Here is a 15,484-nt window from a genome sequence, read left to right as displayed (position 1 = left end):
GTCCGTCACATTTATTAGACACTACTTCAGTTCTCACTTTGCTCACTGGAGTTCCTTGGGTCAACACTTATCAGTTAGCTACTTTAGATGTACATGCACTCTATACCTCCATACCGCACAAGGGTGGATTGGATGCCATAGATTTTTATTTAGCACTTCACAACACACTCCCACTTAGTCAACGTCACTTCATTCACGATTCCATTGATTTTATTCTCAAACACAACTATTTTCTATTCCAACATGAGTTTTATTTACAACACTGTGGCACTGCTATGGGGACACGTTTTGCACCATCTTTTGCCAATCTTTATATGGGATGGTGGGAGTCAATGCACATTTGGGATTCTGGTGTGTCTCCTCCACAGCTAAAACTGTGGAGGAGATACATCGACGATATTTTGGTCATTTGGGATGGTGACAAGGTGTCTTTTGATAGCTTTGTTAACCGGATTAATATTAACGAATTTAATCTCACTTTTACAAGTGACATCCAGAAAGATCATATTACATTCTGGATCTGGTCATTTACATCCAGGGGGATTTACTTCTAACAAAAACTTTAAAATCTGCACCCTAAAAGTGGACATGAGAGGAAATGCATTGACAATATCCCCTATAGCCAATTTCTTCGTATTAGACGAAATTGTGTAAATATTGATATTTATAAGGAACAGTCAAAAGTTCTTATTGAACGTTTTAGGCAAAAGGGATATCGAGAGGAGCTTATTATTGATTCCTACCTAAGAGCATTTAATAAAAATAGGGAATCATTACTTAAAAAGGAAAATAAAGAACTCCAAATGTCATACAAAAACAGGGTATCGGGCAAATAACAATCTTGCAGTTGAGCCCAATTCTTTTGGAAGTGCTACCACATCAAAACAGACACATCAAAAGAGACACCTTATTTTATTACTCAGTTTAATAAGTCACACAATTTCATTAGGAGGGTTTTGTCGAAACATTGGCACATCCTACTTATGGATCCCATTCTAAAAAACTTCCTTTCAAAGAAACCATCCATTGTTTTTGAAAATCACAGACTCTAAAAACAATCCTTGCCCCAAGCCTATTAAAGGGTACTAATAAACCTGCTAAAAAAGATTTGAGGGATACACTGGGAGTGGTGGGCAACCATAGATGCGCTAGATGTAAGATTTGCCCCAAGATGTTAACACACAAAACCTTTACATCATATGTTACTGTGCTTGAGTATAAGATCTCGAATTATATTGATTGTCTGTTCACGTATGTAGTTTACATACTCATCTACTTGCTCATTTTAAAAATGTACATGAATGTAATACAGTAGGTACACAGTATATGGGAATAGAGAGAATTATGAGTAACATTAGAGTAGGAGACCGGGACCTCCAAATTGCCAAGAGAGATCAATTTTGGATTTACACCTTGCAATCCAAATACCCGGGAGGTCTCAATGACTATATTGAGCTCACCCCTTTCCTGAGATAGATGGGTACTGGTTCAATGTTAATATTGTGCAGTTATCACCCACTCTATTCTTTTTCCCCTTTTTTCCCTTCCCATCCATTCCCCACGAATCTGCCCCCCCCAAACTCCCTCCCTCCCAATACCCTGTCCCCCCCTTTTTCTCCCATTTTTGTCTATCACTTGTTTCTTTCTGTGATTGATTTTTTGTATTTGTGCTTGATTGTTTTATTGATTATTAATGAATATGCACGTTTGTATCACCTTATATAGGTGGCCTTTCTTAGTGCTTATTTTAAATCTCCACCTATATTTTAATAATTTTTATACCATATTAAATTTCAAGTAGTGTATATTGGCAATTTATCTCATTTCTAATTACTGTGGAGTGATAGTACTTAAGGTCCCCTATAGGTGTCCCAAGCTACAAGCCTAATGAAGCACCGGAGTGTGTGAAACGCGTTGCGGAGTTCACTCAGTGCAAAGACAGACATCAGACACTCAGCTGTCCAGCTTAAAGCCTCCCCACGGAACTAAGAGCCTTTTCCATCCGGCTAACTCCAAATGGGAGTAGTGCTGTAGCTGTAGAGACACGGCGATTGCGGTGGACTACTCCATACGGGTATCGCGAGAGGACGCAACCCGGAAGTACCACTCTGAGTACTGCTGTTTTGCACCATTTTTTGCCAATCTTTATATGGGATGGGGGGAGTCAATGCACATTTGGGATTCTGGTGTGTCTCCTCCACAGCTAAAACTGTGGAGGAGATACAGCGACGATATTTTGGTCATTTGGGATGGTGACAAGGCGTCTTTTGATAGCCAGTTGGTCCCAGCGCGCGGGACTGATCCGTGAGCCTCGGCGTTTACCCCTGTGTCTACTATCTACTTGTGCCAGATGTCCATGCACTGTCTTCTACTGGATTAATTTTATTATACATGTAAGTTACTACTTGCAATTGTTTTATGTGTTTAATACATGTATCTTGACCCTTGCTGCGCTTCTGTGCCTTCTTTCTCAATGTTCACTGATATCGGAGGATGAGCCTTTCCTGTATTGGTTCGAATGTTGCTCAGATATTGTAAGCTCAACAGTGTAAGGTCTTTTTGTGCCTGAAACAGTCACAGTACTGTGTACACTGTCATACGGAAAACAATATATATATATATATATATATACACATGGAAAAAAATAGAAGCAAAGGCGCCCAATCCTAGTGTATTATCAAAAGGATAATTTAATGGTCTGGACAAGCAACAAATGTGCACTCACAAACATCTGTTAAAATCAGGCATGGTATGAGTGAAACTCATGCTCCCGGGCATTGCTCCGCCGAATCCGACTTGTGCTAACCTCCTTGAAACCTCCGCTCACTGTGCCTCCCCAACAAAAGGGTCCTCCGGCAACAAGCGGTTGCTGTTCTAGGTTCCGCCTCGGAAAAACCAGTCAGACTCATCCCGCAGCCTCCTTCTCCGCGTTGTAGGATTTGGCGTTGTGCAGTAAACCGGCAACTGGCAATTAGCCCTACGTGTTTCTTCAGCGCTAGCTGATTTCATCAGGGGATATGGCTACCCAGTCCGAATAAGATTTATATAGTCCCAAAGTCCAATTGATGACGATATGATGGACAACAGGTGTACAGGCATACCCCGTTTTACGTACACCCGCTTTACGTACACTCACAAGTACGTACATTTATTTTTAGTTGCACCATACCCATGTACGTACGCGTGCTTCGCGAGTACGGACACCAGGGGGCGGCGTGCGCACCTCAACACTCCTGCAACCTCCTTCATGCTTGTCTTCATTATGGTGCGCTCGATCTCCCTGTTCCCTCTGCCCTCCCATCTGTCTGCGTTCCCCCTCCCATCTGTCTCCGTTCCCCCTGCACTCACGCTCCATAAAGCAGCAGCTAAACCAGTGATTCCGCCCGTGACTCTGCTTCCTCCACTCTCCTCCTCCCCCCTCCTCCCTCCCTCCTCAGAGCTCTGCGAAGCTTTGCATGTGATGTGAATTATGGAGCAACAGTGAGGGGAAGGAGAATATCTTCTGCTGCAATCTTTGCTTTGTGTGTGTGTGTGTGTGTGTGTGTGTGTGTGTGTGACAGTGTGTGTGACAGTGTGTGTGACTGTGTGTGACTGTGTGTGACTGAGTGACTGTGTGACTGAGTGAGTGTGTGACTGAGTGTGTGACTGAGTGACTGTGTGTGTGACTGTGTGACAGTGTGTGACTGAGTGACAGTGTGTGACTGAGTGTGTGTGACTGAGTGCGTGTGTGTGTGTGACTGAGTGCGTGTGTGTGTGTGACTGAATGCGTGTGTGTGTGACTGAGTCCGTGTGTGTGTGTGACTGAGTGAGAGAGAGAGACTGAGTGATTGAGTGAGAGACTGACTGAGTGAGAGAGAGAGACAGAGAGACTGGCTGAGTGAGAGGGAGAGACTGCAAGAAGGAGAGAGCTGCTATACAGCACTGACCCGCGTGTGCCCCTCTCGCCTCCTTGCTTGCTCCCATTCATTTTATTTGAATAAAGCCTACTGTATTTATTTTGGTTACAAATGCATTATTTACATCAGTTATGCACATATATGATGTTTGCAGTACAGTATATGCATTGTAAAGTGGAAAAAGGCAGTGCTTCACTTTAAGTACATTTTCACTTTACATACATGCTCCGGTCCCATTGCGTATGTTAAAGCGGGGTATGCCTGTATATTGTTCTAATCTAATTTATATCAGATTATGGGATCTAGCTGCATGTAAAGAGGATATACTAGTACAATTATTACAATGGAATACATCAACATCACACAAAAAAAATAATATATATATACACATACACACACATTGAATAATAAAATATCATTTAACAAAATACACAAACTCCATTATATGGTGAGATTCGAACGGACAGCAAAGACATGAAGAAATAGATGTACATACACAGTTGCACATCCATTGATGTAGATATGCATGTGTACATACAGTATACATCTAGCTCCTATTATATGGCCTATATGAAAACTGGAAATCATCCATCTTGGCTAGATTTAAATTACATAATATACTATTATATTTATGGGTGTTAATTACCAGTTATCAAACAGGCCAGACTAAGTGTAGTTTGTCTCAATAAAGTAGAAATGGCTGTCACATGTTAATTTAGTTTATTTTAGACCCTATAAAGTGTTAGTTAAGTTATTTCAAAACATCTTACCATTCGGGTCACTATAAGATAATAGACAGAATAATTAATTCCACTGCTAATTGACCCAGGCGCGGTCCTTTATTCTATTTGACACACACACACACACACACACACACAATTCTATAGCATTTCACAATTAATACCAAGATTGCACATGCAACAATTTACAGTGCACTTAACCCTTTGGTTGCCGGAGGGGCCACATCTCTTCCGGCAAATCGCGATCACATGACCGCTCCTATAATACTTTATTTTACACTTCAATTCCCCCGAGCAGAAATGTTATCCAAGATTTACGGTACTTGGTTTAAAAAGCTCAGGAAGTTGTGAAACTCTGTGTCACTGTTGCTATTTCTGTTCCAGATAAAGAAGAAACAGCAAGATGTCGTAGGCTTTTTTGACGCTGTCAAGATTCCATATGAAGAGAAAGATATTGCCGCCAACGAAGAGAACCGGAAATGGATGAGGGAAAATGTTCCCGAAAATTGCCGGCCAACAAGTGGCAATCCACTGCCCCCCCAGATCTTCAATGACTGCCGATACTGCGGGGTAAGAAATCATAAAAACGTGTATACAGCAAGTGTGGCTTCCCGTTCTGCCACCATTTTGGTCCTGCTAGGGTTGTCCTGGATGTCCCCACCTTCTCTCTCTGTCAGCGGCTTTATGTGTAAGGCTAAGGCCCCAGTCACACTGTGCTCGCTGGGGTCGGAGCGCCTGGCGGCGCGTGCACCTTGTCAAGCTGCAATCTGTGGTCTGTGAGGGAAAAGACAAGATCGCAACAGGGGGGAGGCGGCATGGCAGGGGCGTGACCATGACGTCACGCGGCTGGTCCGCCCTCATTGGCTGAACTGCCGCTGCGACGTGGCCAGCGCTCCGTCACCACTAGTAAAGACAAAATACTTGTCTTTATAAAATGTGGTTGCGCATCGCGATGTATACACGCGCGCGCTCAGGAAGATTGAGGCCCCATTGAGGGGCAGACCTTGTTCCCGCAGCGATGACTGACATCCTATGCGTCAGACGTAAAGTTTTAGGTGCTAGTCGGCCAAGATTTTTCCATGCCTGGTGTTAACGGTTTGTGGAGTTTCCATTTTAGGTGCAGTTGGTTACTGTATCATATTCTCTTTTTCTTCCAAAGGATTACGAAGCTTTCTTTGAAGCCAGGGAGGATAATGCAGTCTATGCCTTTCTGGGCCTGACCGCTCCACCGGGTTCAAAGGTACAGTATAGTGTTGTATTTTATTGAGCACTTCCCATACCTCTGCGCATACACACCTGCTTGTTCATTCAGTACTCTCAATCCATCATAAAACATGGTGGTGCTGAAATGTCTTGATCAGCAGTTTCGTCTAGGAGAACAACATCTTTATGAACAAAAAGACTATCAAAGACACATTTTAGTAGCATTTCTGGGGCATTCCATCTGTTAATGTTCTAGAATGTTCATTTATTCATATATTATGCAATTTAAATGAAAGTTACTAACTCAATAAATCAGACACTGTAGGTATCTTTAAATAATTTTTTACATTCTGGAAATGTGCGATTGTTCTCACATACAACGGGAACTATGCAGGAGGGTGTGATTGTCAGTCTTGTTTACTCCATCCCATTGATAAGGAACAGATTTATTGCATGACAAATATCCAGCTGAGATACAGGCACACGGACCTACAGTATAGAATTTTAATGTGCCAAACGAAACTAACGTTTCAGCTGTAAATTTGTGGATGAGGACTGAAATGTAAGGGGGACAATGTCTAGAGGCTATGGGAAGCCAGTGTAGGGACATGCATGGTGGAGCAGTAGAAGTGGAGCAGTGAGTGATGTAGTTAAGCCTGGCAGCAGCATTTGGGATGGATTGAAGTTGAGAAAGGCTGACAAGGGGAATGCCAACTAAGAGTTCTTCCCTTTTTAATATATAACACTAGGTCAGTATGTAGGACTGCACGTGTAGGGTGGCAAATGTCACAGGAGACCAGGACTAATACCAGGGATCAATATGGCCAGACAGAACATGAGAGTTTATCAAAACTAAGTTATTGGAAAAGTATATCCAAAACTATACAAAACACACAAACATCACACATACCCAACTGGGGGATACCCTGCATACCTTGTTGCAGGGACCTCCTTGCAGAGATTTCCCCCGTTTTGTCTTCTTGCCCAGTGCCTATAGGACTGGTTTTCAGGCCTGAGACCAGCACTGGAGTGGACACTGCAGTTTCTCCCTGTCACAGCCACACCTTTGTAACTCTGTGCAGGCTCTGTCTGCTAGGGGTCTCCCTCCCCACCTTTTTATACACTTAAAACATAATATTGCAACACTCCGGGCCAGGTGCTGCCTACTTGCCCAGGCCCTGATTGGTGGGTAGAACTGCAACATAACCAGGATACAGGGAAAGGTCACAGACCAAGTTGCAACAATTCTCCTGCAAACATATTAACCCCTGATTCCCGAGGTGCTGGAACCAAGCAAAGACATACATATATACATAACATATAATACAATACCAATTTACCCCTTAACGTCACAGCAAATATTTAAGCAGCAGAGTTATCTCTAAGTAGTTGACAAGTGGAAGGCCTTTGGGGTGATGTCACTCAAACATCTGTTTTCAGTGAACTTTATCCTACTAGTCAACATAATTTTCCAATTATTACAGCAAGGTGTAAAGGTCACAGAATGGTATGGTGTCTGGCTCATGTTAATATTTAATCCATATCAAAGCGCTGGGTTACACTTGCTTGCCTTTGTAATCACTGCCGGGTGTTTCCAATAAAAAAAAAAACCTGGGCACAAGTTGCCTTTTTGGAAGTGGAATTTCGCACAGACCTGTATTCACGCCCACAGTGTAAACGGTTTCTAAAACAAACACCCAGTGAAAGTTTCTTACACTTTATGCAGATCGTTAAGCAAATGTTTAACCAATTCACAGGACCAACATGATACCAATCACTTTCACCAAATGGGATATATCAAACTATAAGTATGCAGGGAACAGGTTGTGATATAAGAAATGGCAGTAGGATTTCACTCGCATGGATTACAAAATGGAGGAACTTCATACAGCAGGAAATACTTTTGTTGTGTTACCTTATTTTTGTTAACATTTTTTCAGGATTTGAACCAGGGGTCCCCCGGGGATAAACCGCACGGTTTTTAGCTGTGTGGACCTCCTAGTTCCTGCGATACCCAGGGTAGTTACCAATCTTGTCCCACCCTTTCGGCAGCTTAACATGGCCGCCAAATCTTGTGTGTCCTACGGACCAATAGAAATCTGCAGTGTCATGCGTTTGAACTTCCTATTGGATAACCTTTTGAAATGTGCAGGGAGAGCATTGGTAACTGCACTGGTAAGTATCCTAGGAACAGAAGCATCCCCCAGTTCCAATCCTGTAAAAAAGGTAGGTGACAATGGTGGGATTTCTGCTTTAATACATCGACGTCACTGTCACTAAGATTGCCGCAATACCTCCCGCAAAGTGTTTCCCACTAAAAATTCTTAAATATATGGTAAACACCGAAAGTAAGGGGAAAAAAAAAAAGCATTTTTTCAGCCTGAAACAAGCCCTATTGCTGATATTTCTGCTGTTGTAGTTCTTGTTGCATGACGCGCTAGTATTTTGCGCTAACAGAAACGACTTGGGAAACCAACGCAGAAAACCGCCAAGAAAAGTAACGCGAGCCCGCACGTTCCTTAACCCATAGACCCGCGCCAATATGCACATGTAACTCATCCCACGTCCACCATCAGTCCCTCATCTCGTGGCACACACCCACACGGTGCAACGAATATTACTACCGCACATAAGTGCCGTGCAGCCTTATACCAGTGCCAGTGGTGACAAAATAACAACTTTGCAGCTACATTTTGTCTTTGGTACATAGAGCCGTGATGTTGATGTTGCTTGACGAAATCATTAGGTAGCACGTAACTGAATATATCGGTGTATTTACTCATAAATCTTCATGTTGTTTTCACAGGAAGCTCTAGCTTTGGCAAAGCTGAGTGCGTAAACCCCAAGGTGCCTTCTCTTGAACCCAGTGAGACTCTTCTGAGCTTTTCAACGCGTCTCAGAATCTGCTTCGACAAAACAAAAATAGCTTCTCAATTTTTTACCCTCTGAAACGCAGCGATGTCTCGCCGGCACCCCTGGCAGTGTAAGGGTTACTGGCGTTTCCGCAACTGATGTCGCTGCCGCAGCGTGTGCCAAAATGACGTCTCGTGTGACATGGAAATAGGACCATTTTAGGGTGAATACTAGGGAAACGCAGAACGAATTAGAAGAACTTGGAACAATCAGATGTTTTGTAGCAGCGTTCCTTTAACCCTTCACGGCCAGAGACCTGACGGTGAATTAATTAACCCTCTGGCGGTGAAAGGGTTAAGTAGAAACCTTGTTTATTAGAAGAAAAGGCAGCTGGCCATGTCACACCCCACAGTTATTTTTGTATTAATCTCTTTAGTGCTAGATGAGTTTGCATTGACCCACGGAACAGAAATGCTTGGCTATGCTTCCCTTGCACTGAAACAGTTAATGGTCCTAGTGCAGGGGTTCCCGACTTCAGTGCTCGAGAACCCCCCCCACCCCCTCCTTAACAGGTCCGGCTTTAATGATATCCCTGCTTCAGCACAGGTGGCGCACTCAGTGGCTCGACTGAAGCCTGAGCCACCTGTGCTGAAGCAGGGACAAATTAAGCTATCTGTGCTGAGGACTGGAGTCTCGAGGTCCGGAGTTGTGAACCCCTGCACTGGTGTATCTGCGCCTTTTTAAAAACACTACAAATACAAATCGTTTTCAGATCTTTTGTTGTCAACAAAAGAATCGTCCACGGATAGTGACGTGGCTTGTTTTGTATGAAGATAGGAACGGACACAGAATGTAACGCCGCGGGGGTGTTTTCTTAAATGCGTATGGCTTTGCGGGTGTAGAAGTAACAAAGAAAGCCGTCCTGAGTGGCAGAAAGGTTTACAGCGATCATGTGTTATGCAGCGAGAATCCATCCAATGCGAATCCAATATTTTCCTGGGAACAAGTAAATGCCAAACAAAGCTTCCTACACATTAATATCGTTTGTGGCTAATGAACTTATGTTGAAATGCATTCCGGGTCTGCGTTTGTGGGAACAAAAAAACAAGTAACTTGCCAATCTTGTATTTGCAATATTAGTAGCTCTGTATGTGCACTGCCGAATTGCAATACTCCTGTCTGCGTCAGGGGATTTCTGAACTCCCTTCAAGCAGCAATCCACCGAAAACCATATATATTTCTCTCTTGCCTTACGAGGACAGGGTGCCCCCACAGAGCAGATCCGTGAGGCTCGCCGCTCCGGGGACACCCTGGTGTCTAAAAGTATGTATTATATGTTGTCGTTCTTGTTCCTGTTTTACTTCCCTGACTTTTTATTTGATATTTTTTTTTTCTTACTTCGAGCTTTCCATTTTCTGCCAGAAAAAAAAAAAGATTTGGTTTTAGCTTTCTGAATATTTTGCCCTAAAGCTGAAAAAAAAGAAAGCCGATCAATTACATCCCGATGACATTACAAATACGACTTCATATGACCGTTATGTCTTTCTTAAGGCAAATGCAGAAAAGGTGGAAAAATAAAATCCTCATTGACTTCAATAGAGATATCGTCCGAAAACTGCTCAAACAGCGGCTTAGGCCTGGGAATAAGCCCCAAATAAATAACCATTCCATCGCCTTTGTTAAATATTTGACTATTTGCCCTGCTCAACCCAGAACTGAAAAACTTGCTGTAATTATCATGTTGTTTCCTTTATACTAAATATTATATACTGTTGTATTAAACATAAATGAATTCACTAGTATAAAATATATATATGGTTGACTTTTTATAGCCTACAGCAGGGGTGGGTCCTCAAGGGCCACCAACAGGTCAGGTTTTATTCTATCCTGGCTTCAGCACAGATGGTTGTCGAAGACTGTGCCACCTGTGCTGAAGCAGTGATATCCTGAAAACCTGACCTGTTGGTAGCCCTTGAGAACAGGAGTTTCCCACCCCTGGGCTACAATCTGAGTATATGAACTCCAGTGCTCTGTAATTTGCTGCAGACTTAGAAGTGATTAACCCTGCCCTCTGGCAATTTAAGGGTTAAAGGCTGATTTATGAAAACCTGTTTAATAACAAACTATTAGGAACAAGTCAAACCCATTTCAGTGGTCCGTACATTTCCGCTGTTGTAGAATAAAGTCTTCAGTCTTTTATCTCCTCAGCCGTTCACCAGTTTCCTGCCCGTTATTTTCTTGCTATTGCTGCTAGATCCTGTGTCACTAATGCATTCAATGGGGGCAGATTTAACAAGCGCCGCTGAGGTAGTGCCCGCGATCCGCCGTTAAGTCACATTCCACTCCATAGGAATTAACGTTGAATTGGGCGCGCTAACCGGGAACGGCGCTTTTACAATCTGCCTCAATGTTTTTTTTTTATTTTAGAGATTCATCAGTCTTAAAAAAAAAATTAATAAAAAATGTTAGTTTTACAAATTCTTCAATAAAACGACCATTACAAAAATATGGTTTTTCATTTGTCTTTGTTTTTTCTCCTGCATTGTATGCGCAGTAAATGTACAAGTCTGTGCAGGCTTTTGGAGGCCTAAGCATCACAAATGGCTTTTTTGTTGCACCGAAAACACATTTTACATTGCGTCTTTGTACAAGCGAAAAATGTCAATCTGCACCATGCCGCCTTCAGTGTAAAAAATTGTGTCCTTTCATATTTTTGGGATGCACAGTGATGTACCGATGTAAAACGTAATCTCACCATCATTATCTATACACAGTACTGCACCCCCAAAGTAATCCCACCATCATATTATCTATTCACCGTACTGCACCCCCAAAGTAATCCCACCATCATATTATCTAATCACAGTACTGCACCCCCAAAGTAATCACACCATCATATTATCTATACACAGTACTGCACCCCCAAAGTAATCCCACCATCATATTATCTAATCACAGTACTGCACCCCCAAAGTAATCACACCATCATATTATCTATACACAGTACTGCACCCCAAAGTAATCCCACCATCATATTATCTATACACAGTACTGCACCCCCAAAGTAATCTCACCATCATATTATCTAATCACAGTACTGCACCCCCAAAGTAATCACACCATCATATTATCTATACACAGTACTGCACCCCCAAAGTAATCTCACCATCATATTATCTAATCACAGTACTGCACCCCCAAAGTAATCCCACCACCATATTATCTATACGCAGTACTGCACCCCCAAAGTAATCACATCATATTATCTATACACAGTACTGCACCCCCAAAGTAATCACACCATCATTATCTATACGCAGTACTGCACCCCAAAGTAATCCCATCATATTATCTAATCACAGTACTATACCCCCAAAGTAATCCCACCACCATATTATCTATACACAGTACTGCACCCCCAAAGTAATCACACCATCATTATCTATACACAGTACTGCACCCCCAAAGTAATCACACCATATTATCTATACACAGTACTGCACCCCCAAAGTAATCACACCATCATTATCTATACACAGTACGGCACCCCCAAAGTAATCCCACCATCATATTATCTACTCACAGTACTGCACCCCCAAAGTAATCCCACCATCATATTATCTACTCACAATACTGCACCCCCAAAGTAATCTCACCATCATATTATCTAATCACAGTACTGCACCCCCAAAGTAATCACACCATATTATCTATACACAGTACTGCACCCCCAAAGTAATCTCACCATCATATTATCTAATCACAGTACTGCACCCCCAAAGTAATCTCACCATCATTATCTATACACAGTACTGCACCCCCAAAGTAATCCCACCATCATATTATCTATACACAGTACTGCACCCCCAAAGTAATCTCACCATCATATTATCTAATCACAGTACTGCACCCCCAAAGTAATCACACCATCATTATCTATACACAGTACTGCACCCCCAAAGTAATCCCACCATCATATTATCTATACACAGTACTGCACCCCCAAAGTAATCACACCATCATATTATCTAATCACAGTACTGCACCCCCAAAGTAATCCCACCATCATATTATCTATACACAGTACTGCACCCCCAAAGTAATCACACCATCATTATCTATACACAGTACTGCACCCCCAAAGTTATCTCACCATCATATTATCTATACACAGTACTGCACCCTCAAAGTAATCTCACCATCATATTATCTAATCACAGTACTGCACCCCCAAAGTAATCTCACCATCATATTATCTATACACAGTACTGCACCCCCAAAGTAATCACACCATCATATTATCTAATCACAGTACTGCACCCCCAAAGTAATCTCACCATCATATTATCTATACACAGTACTGCACCCCCAAAGTAATCTCACTATCATATTATCTATACACAGTACTGCACCCCCAAAGTAATCCCACCATCATATTATCTATACACAGTACTGCACCCCAAAGTAATCACACCATCATATTATCTAATCACAGTACTGCACCCCCAAAGTAATCACACCATATTATCTATACACAGTACTGCACCCCCAAAGTAATCACACCATCATTATCTATACACAGTACTGCACCCCAAAATAATCCCACCATATTATCTAATCACAGTACTGCACCCCCAAAGTAATCACACCATCATATTATCTATACACAGTACTGCACCCCCAAAGTAATCTTACCATCATATTATCTATACACAGTACTGCACCCCAAAGTAATCTCACCATCATATTATCTAATCACAGTACTGCACCCCCAAAGTAATCCCACCATCATATTATCTATACACAGTAGTGCACCCCAAAGTCATCCCACCATCATTATCTATACACCGTACTGCACCCCCAAAGTAATCACACCATCATATTTATACACAGTACTGCACCCCCAAAGTAATCCCACCATCATTATCTATACACAGTATTGCACCCCCAAAGTAATCCCACCATCATTATCTATACACAGTACTGCACCCCCAAAGTAATCTCACCATCATATTATCTATACACGATACTGCACCCCCAAAGTAATCTCACCATCATATTATCTATACACAGTACTGCACCCCCAAAGTAATCCCACCATCATATTATCTAATCACAGTACTGCACCCCCAAAGTCATCCCACCACCATATTATCTATACACAGTACTGCACCCCCAAAGTAATCCCACCATCATCTATACACAGTACTGCACCCCCAAAGTAATCCCACCATCATTATCTATACACAGTACTGCACCCCCAAAGTAATCCCACCATCATTATCTATACACCGTACTGCACCCCCAAAATAACCTCACCATCATTATCTAATCACAGTACTGCACCCCCAAAGTAATCCCACCATCATATTATCTAATCACAGTACTGCACCCCCAAAGTAATCCCACCATCATATTATCTAATCACAGTACTCCACCCCCAAAGTAATCACACCATCATATTATCTAATCACAGTACTGCACCCCCAAAGTAATCCCACCACCATATTATCTATACACAGTACTGCACCCCCAAAGTAATCCCACCATCATATTATCTATACACAGTACTGCACCCCCAAAGTAATCCCACCATCATTATCTATACACAGTACTGCACCCCCAAAGTAATCTCACCATCATATTATCTATTCACAGTACTGCACCCCCAAAGTAATCCCACCATCATATTATCTATACACAGTACTGCACCCCCAAAGTAATCCCACCATCATATTATCTATACACAGTACTGCACCCCCAAAGTAATCTCACCATCATATTATCTATTCACAGTACTGCACCCCCAAAGTAATCCCACCATCATATTATCTACTCACAGTACTGCACCCCCAAAGTAATCCCACCATCATATTATCTATACGCAGCACTGCACCCCCAAAGTAATCCCACCATCATATTATCTATACACAGTACTGCACCCCCAAAGTAATCCCACCATCATATTATCTATACGCAGTACTGCACCCCCAAAGTAATCACATCATATTATCTATACACAGTACTGCACCCCCAAAGTAATCACACCATCATTATCTATACACAGTACTGCACCCCCAAAGTAATCCCACCGTCATATTATCTAATCACAGTACTGCACCCCCAAAGTAATCCCACCATCATTATCTATACACCGTACGGCAGCAGTACGCAAACTGGGGTCGCAGGCGGTCTGCAACCTGTACTTACCGGGATTCAGCCAGCTTCTGCTCATGAATGCCATGACAACGTGTCGTTATTGGTAATGTGACATGCCGCATCGTCATGACAACGCACGTCAAATAATACTAATAATATGGCAATAACTCATTATATAGCAGAGATAAGTTTGGATTAAATTTAACAGCAGAACCGCTAATTAGCATTCATTGTCTAATTACATATGCAATGGCGTTACATGTAACGCTAGTATTGCGGATGAACATGTAAATGAAGAACTAACAGCTAATCACCTATTCATATGCTACTCACTAAACTTTTATACCTGGCGATATAGGGGCTCCCGTAAAGAAATAACTGATCTTGCATATGTATATAATTATCACTATGTATCTATAGGTAAAATAGGACTGCTCTAGCACATTTAATCACGGCAACCAAATCACCACTGGAGTTTAGCCGCTGCTCACCTCGCCGCAGGGACATTTCGCCACCAAGTCCCTAATTTTACCCTAAAACTAACGCTACCGCCTACCCATAAAACCTTAACCCCTTACCCTAATCCCTTACCCATACCGCAAAATTAACCCTTAAATCCCCTTACCTTGGCGA

General features: G+C 42.3%; 1 protein-coding gene across 1 annotated transcript in view; it reads left to right on the top strand.

The window, feature by feature from the left end:
* Positions 1 to 11,198, top strand: part of SH3BGRL (SH3 domain binding glutamate rich protein like) — a 45,788-nt gene extending 34,590 nt beyond the window's left edge. Inside the window, exons 2-4 of the mRNA XM_075572892.1 lie at positions 5,021 to 5,206; positions 5,796 to 5,876; positions 8,646 to 11,198. Coding sequence (XP_075429007.1) covers positions 5,021 to 5,206; positions 5,796 to 5,876; positions 8,646 to 8,678 — 300 coding nt within the window. The 3' untranslated portion in view covers positions 8,679 to 11,198. The remainder of the gene's footprint in view (positions 1 to 5,020; positions 5,207 to 5,795; positions 5,877 to 8,645) is intronic.
* Positions 11,199 to 15,484: the final 4,286 nt, after the last annotated feature.

Source organism: Ascaphus truei, chromosome 16, assembly GCF_040206685.1.
Source record: "Ascaphus truei isolate aAscTru1 chromosome 16, aAscTru1.hap1, whole genome shotgun sequence".
In the NCBI taxonomy this organism is placed as follows: Eukaryota; Metazoa; Chordata; class Amphibia; order Anura; family Ascaphidae; genus Ascaphus; species Ascaphus truei.
Note: the sequence above shows the minus strand (reverse complement) of the source record. Positions and strands in the feature narration are given on the sequence as shown.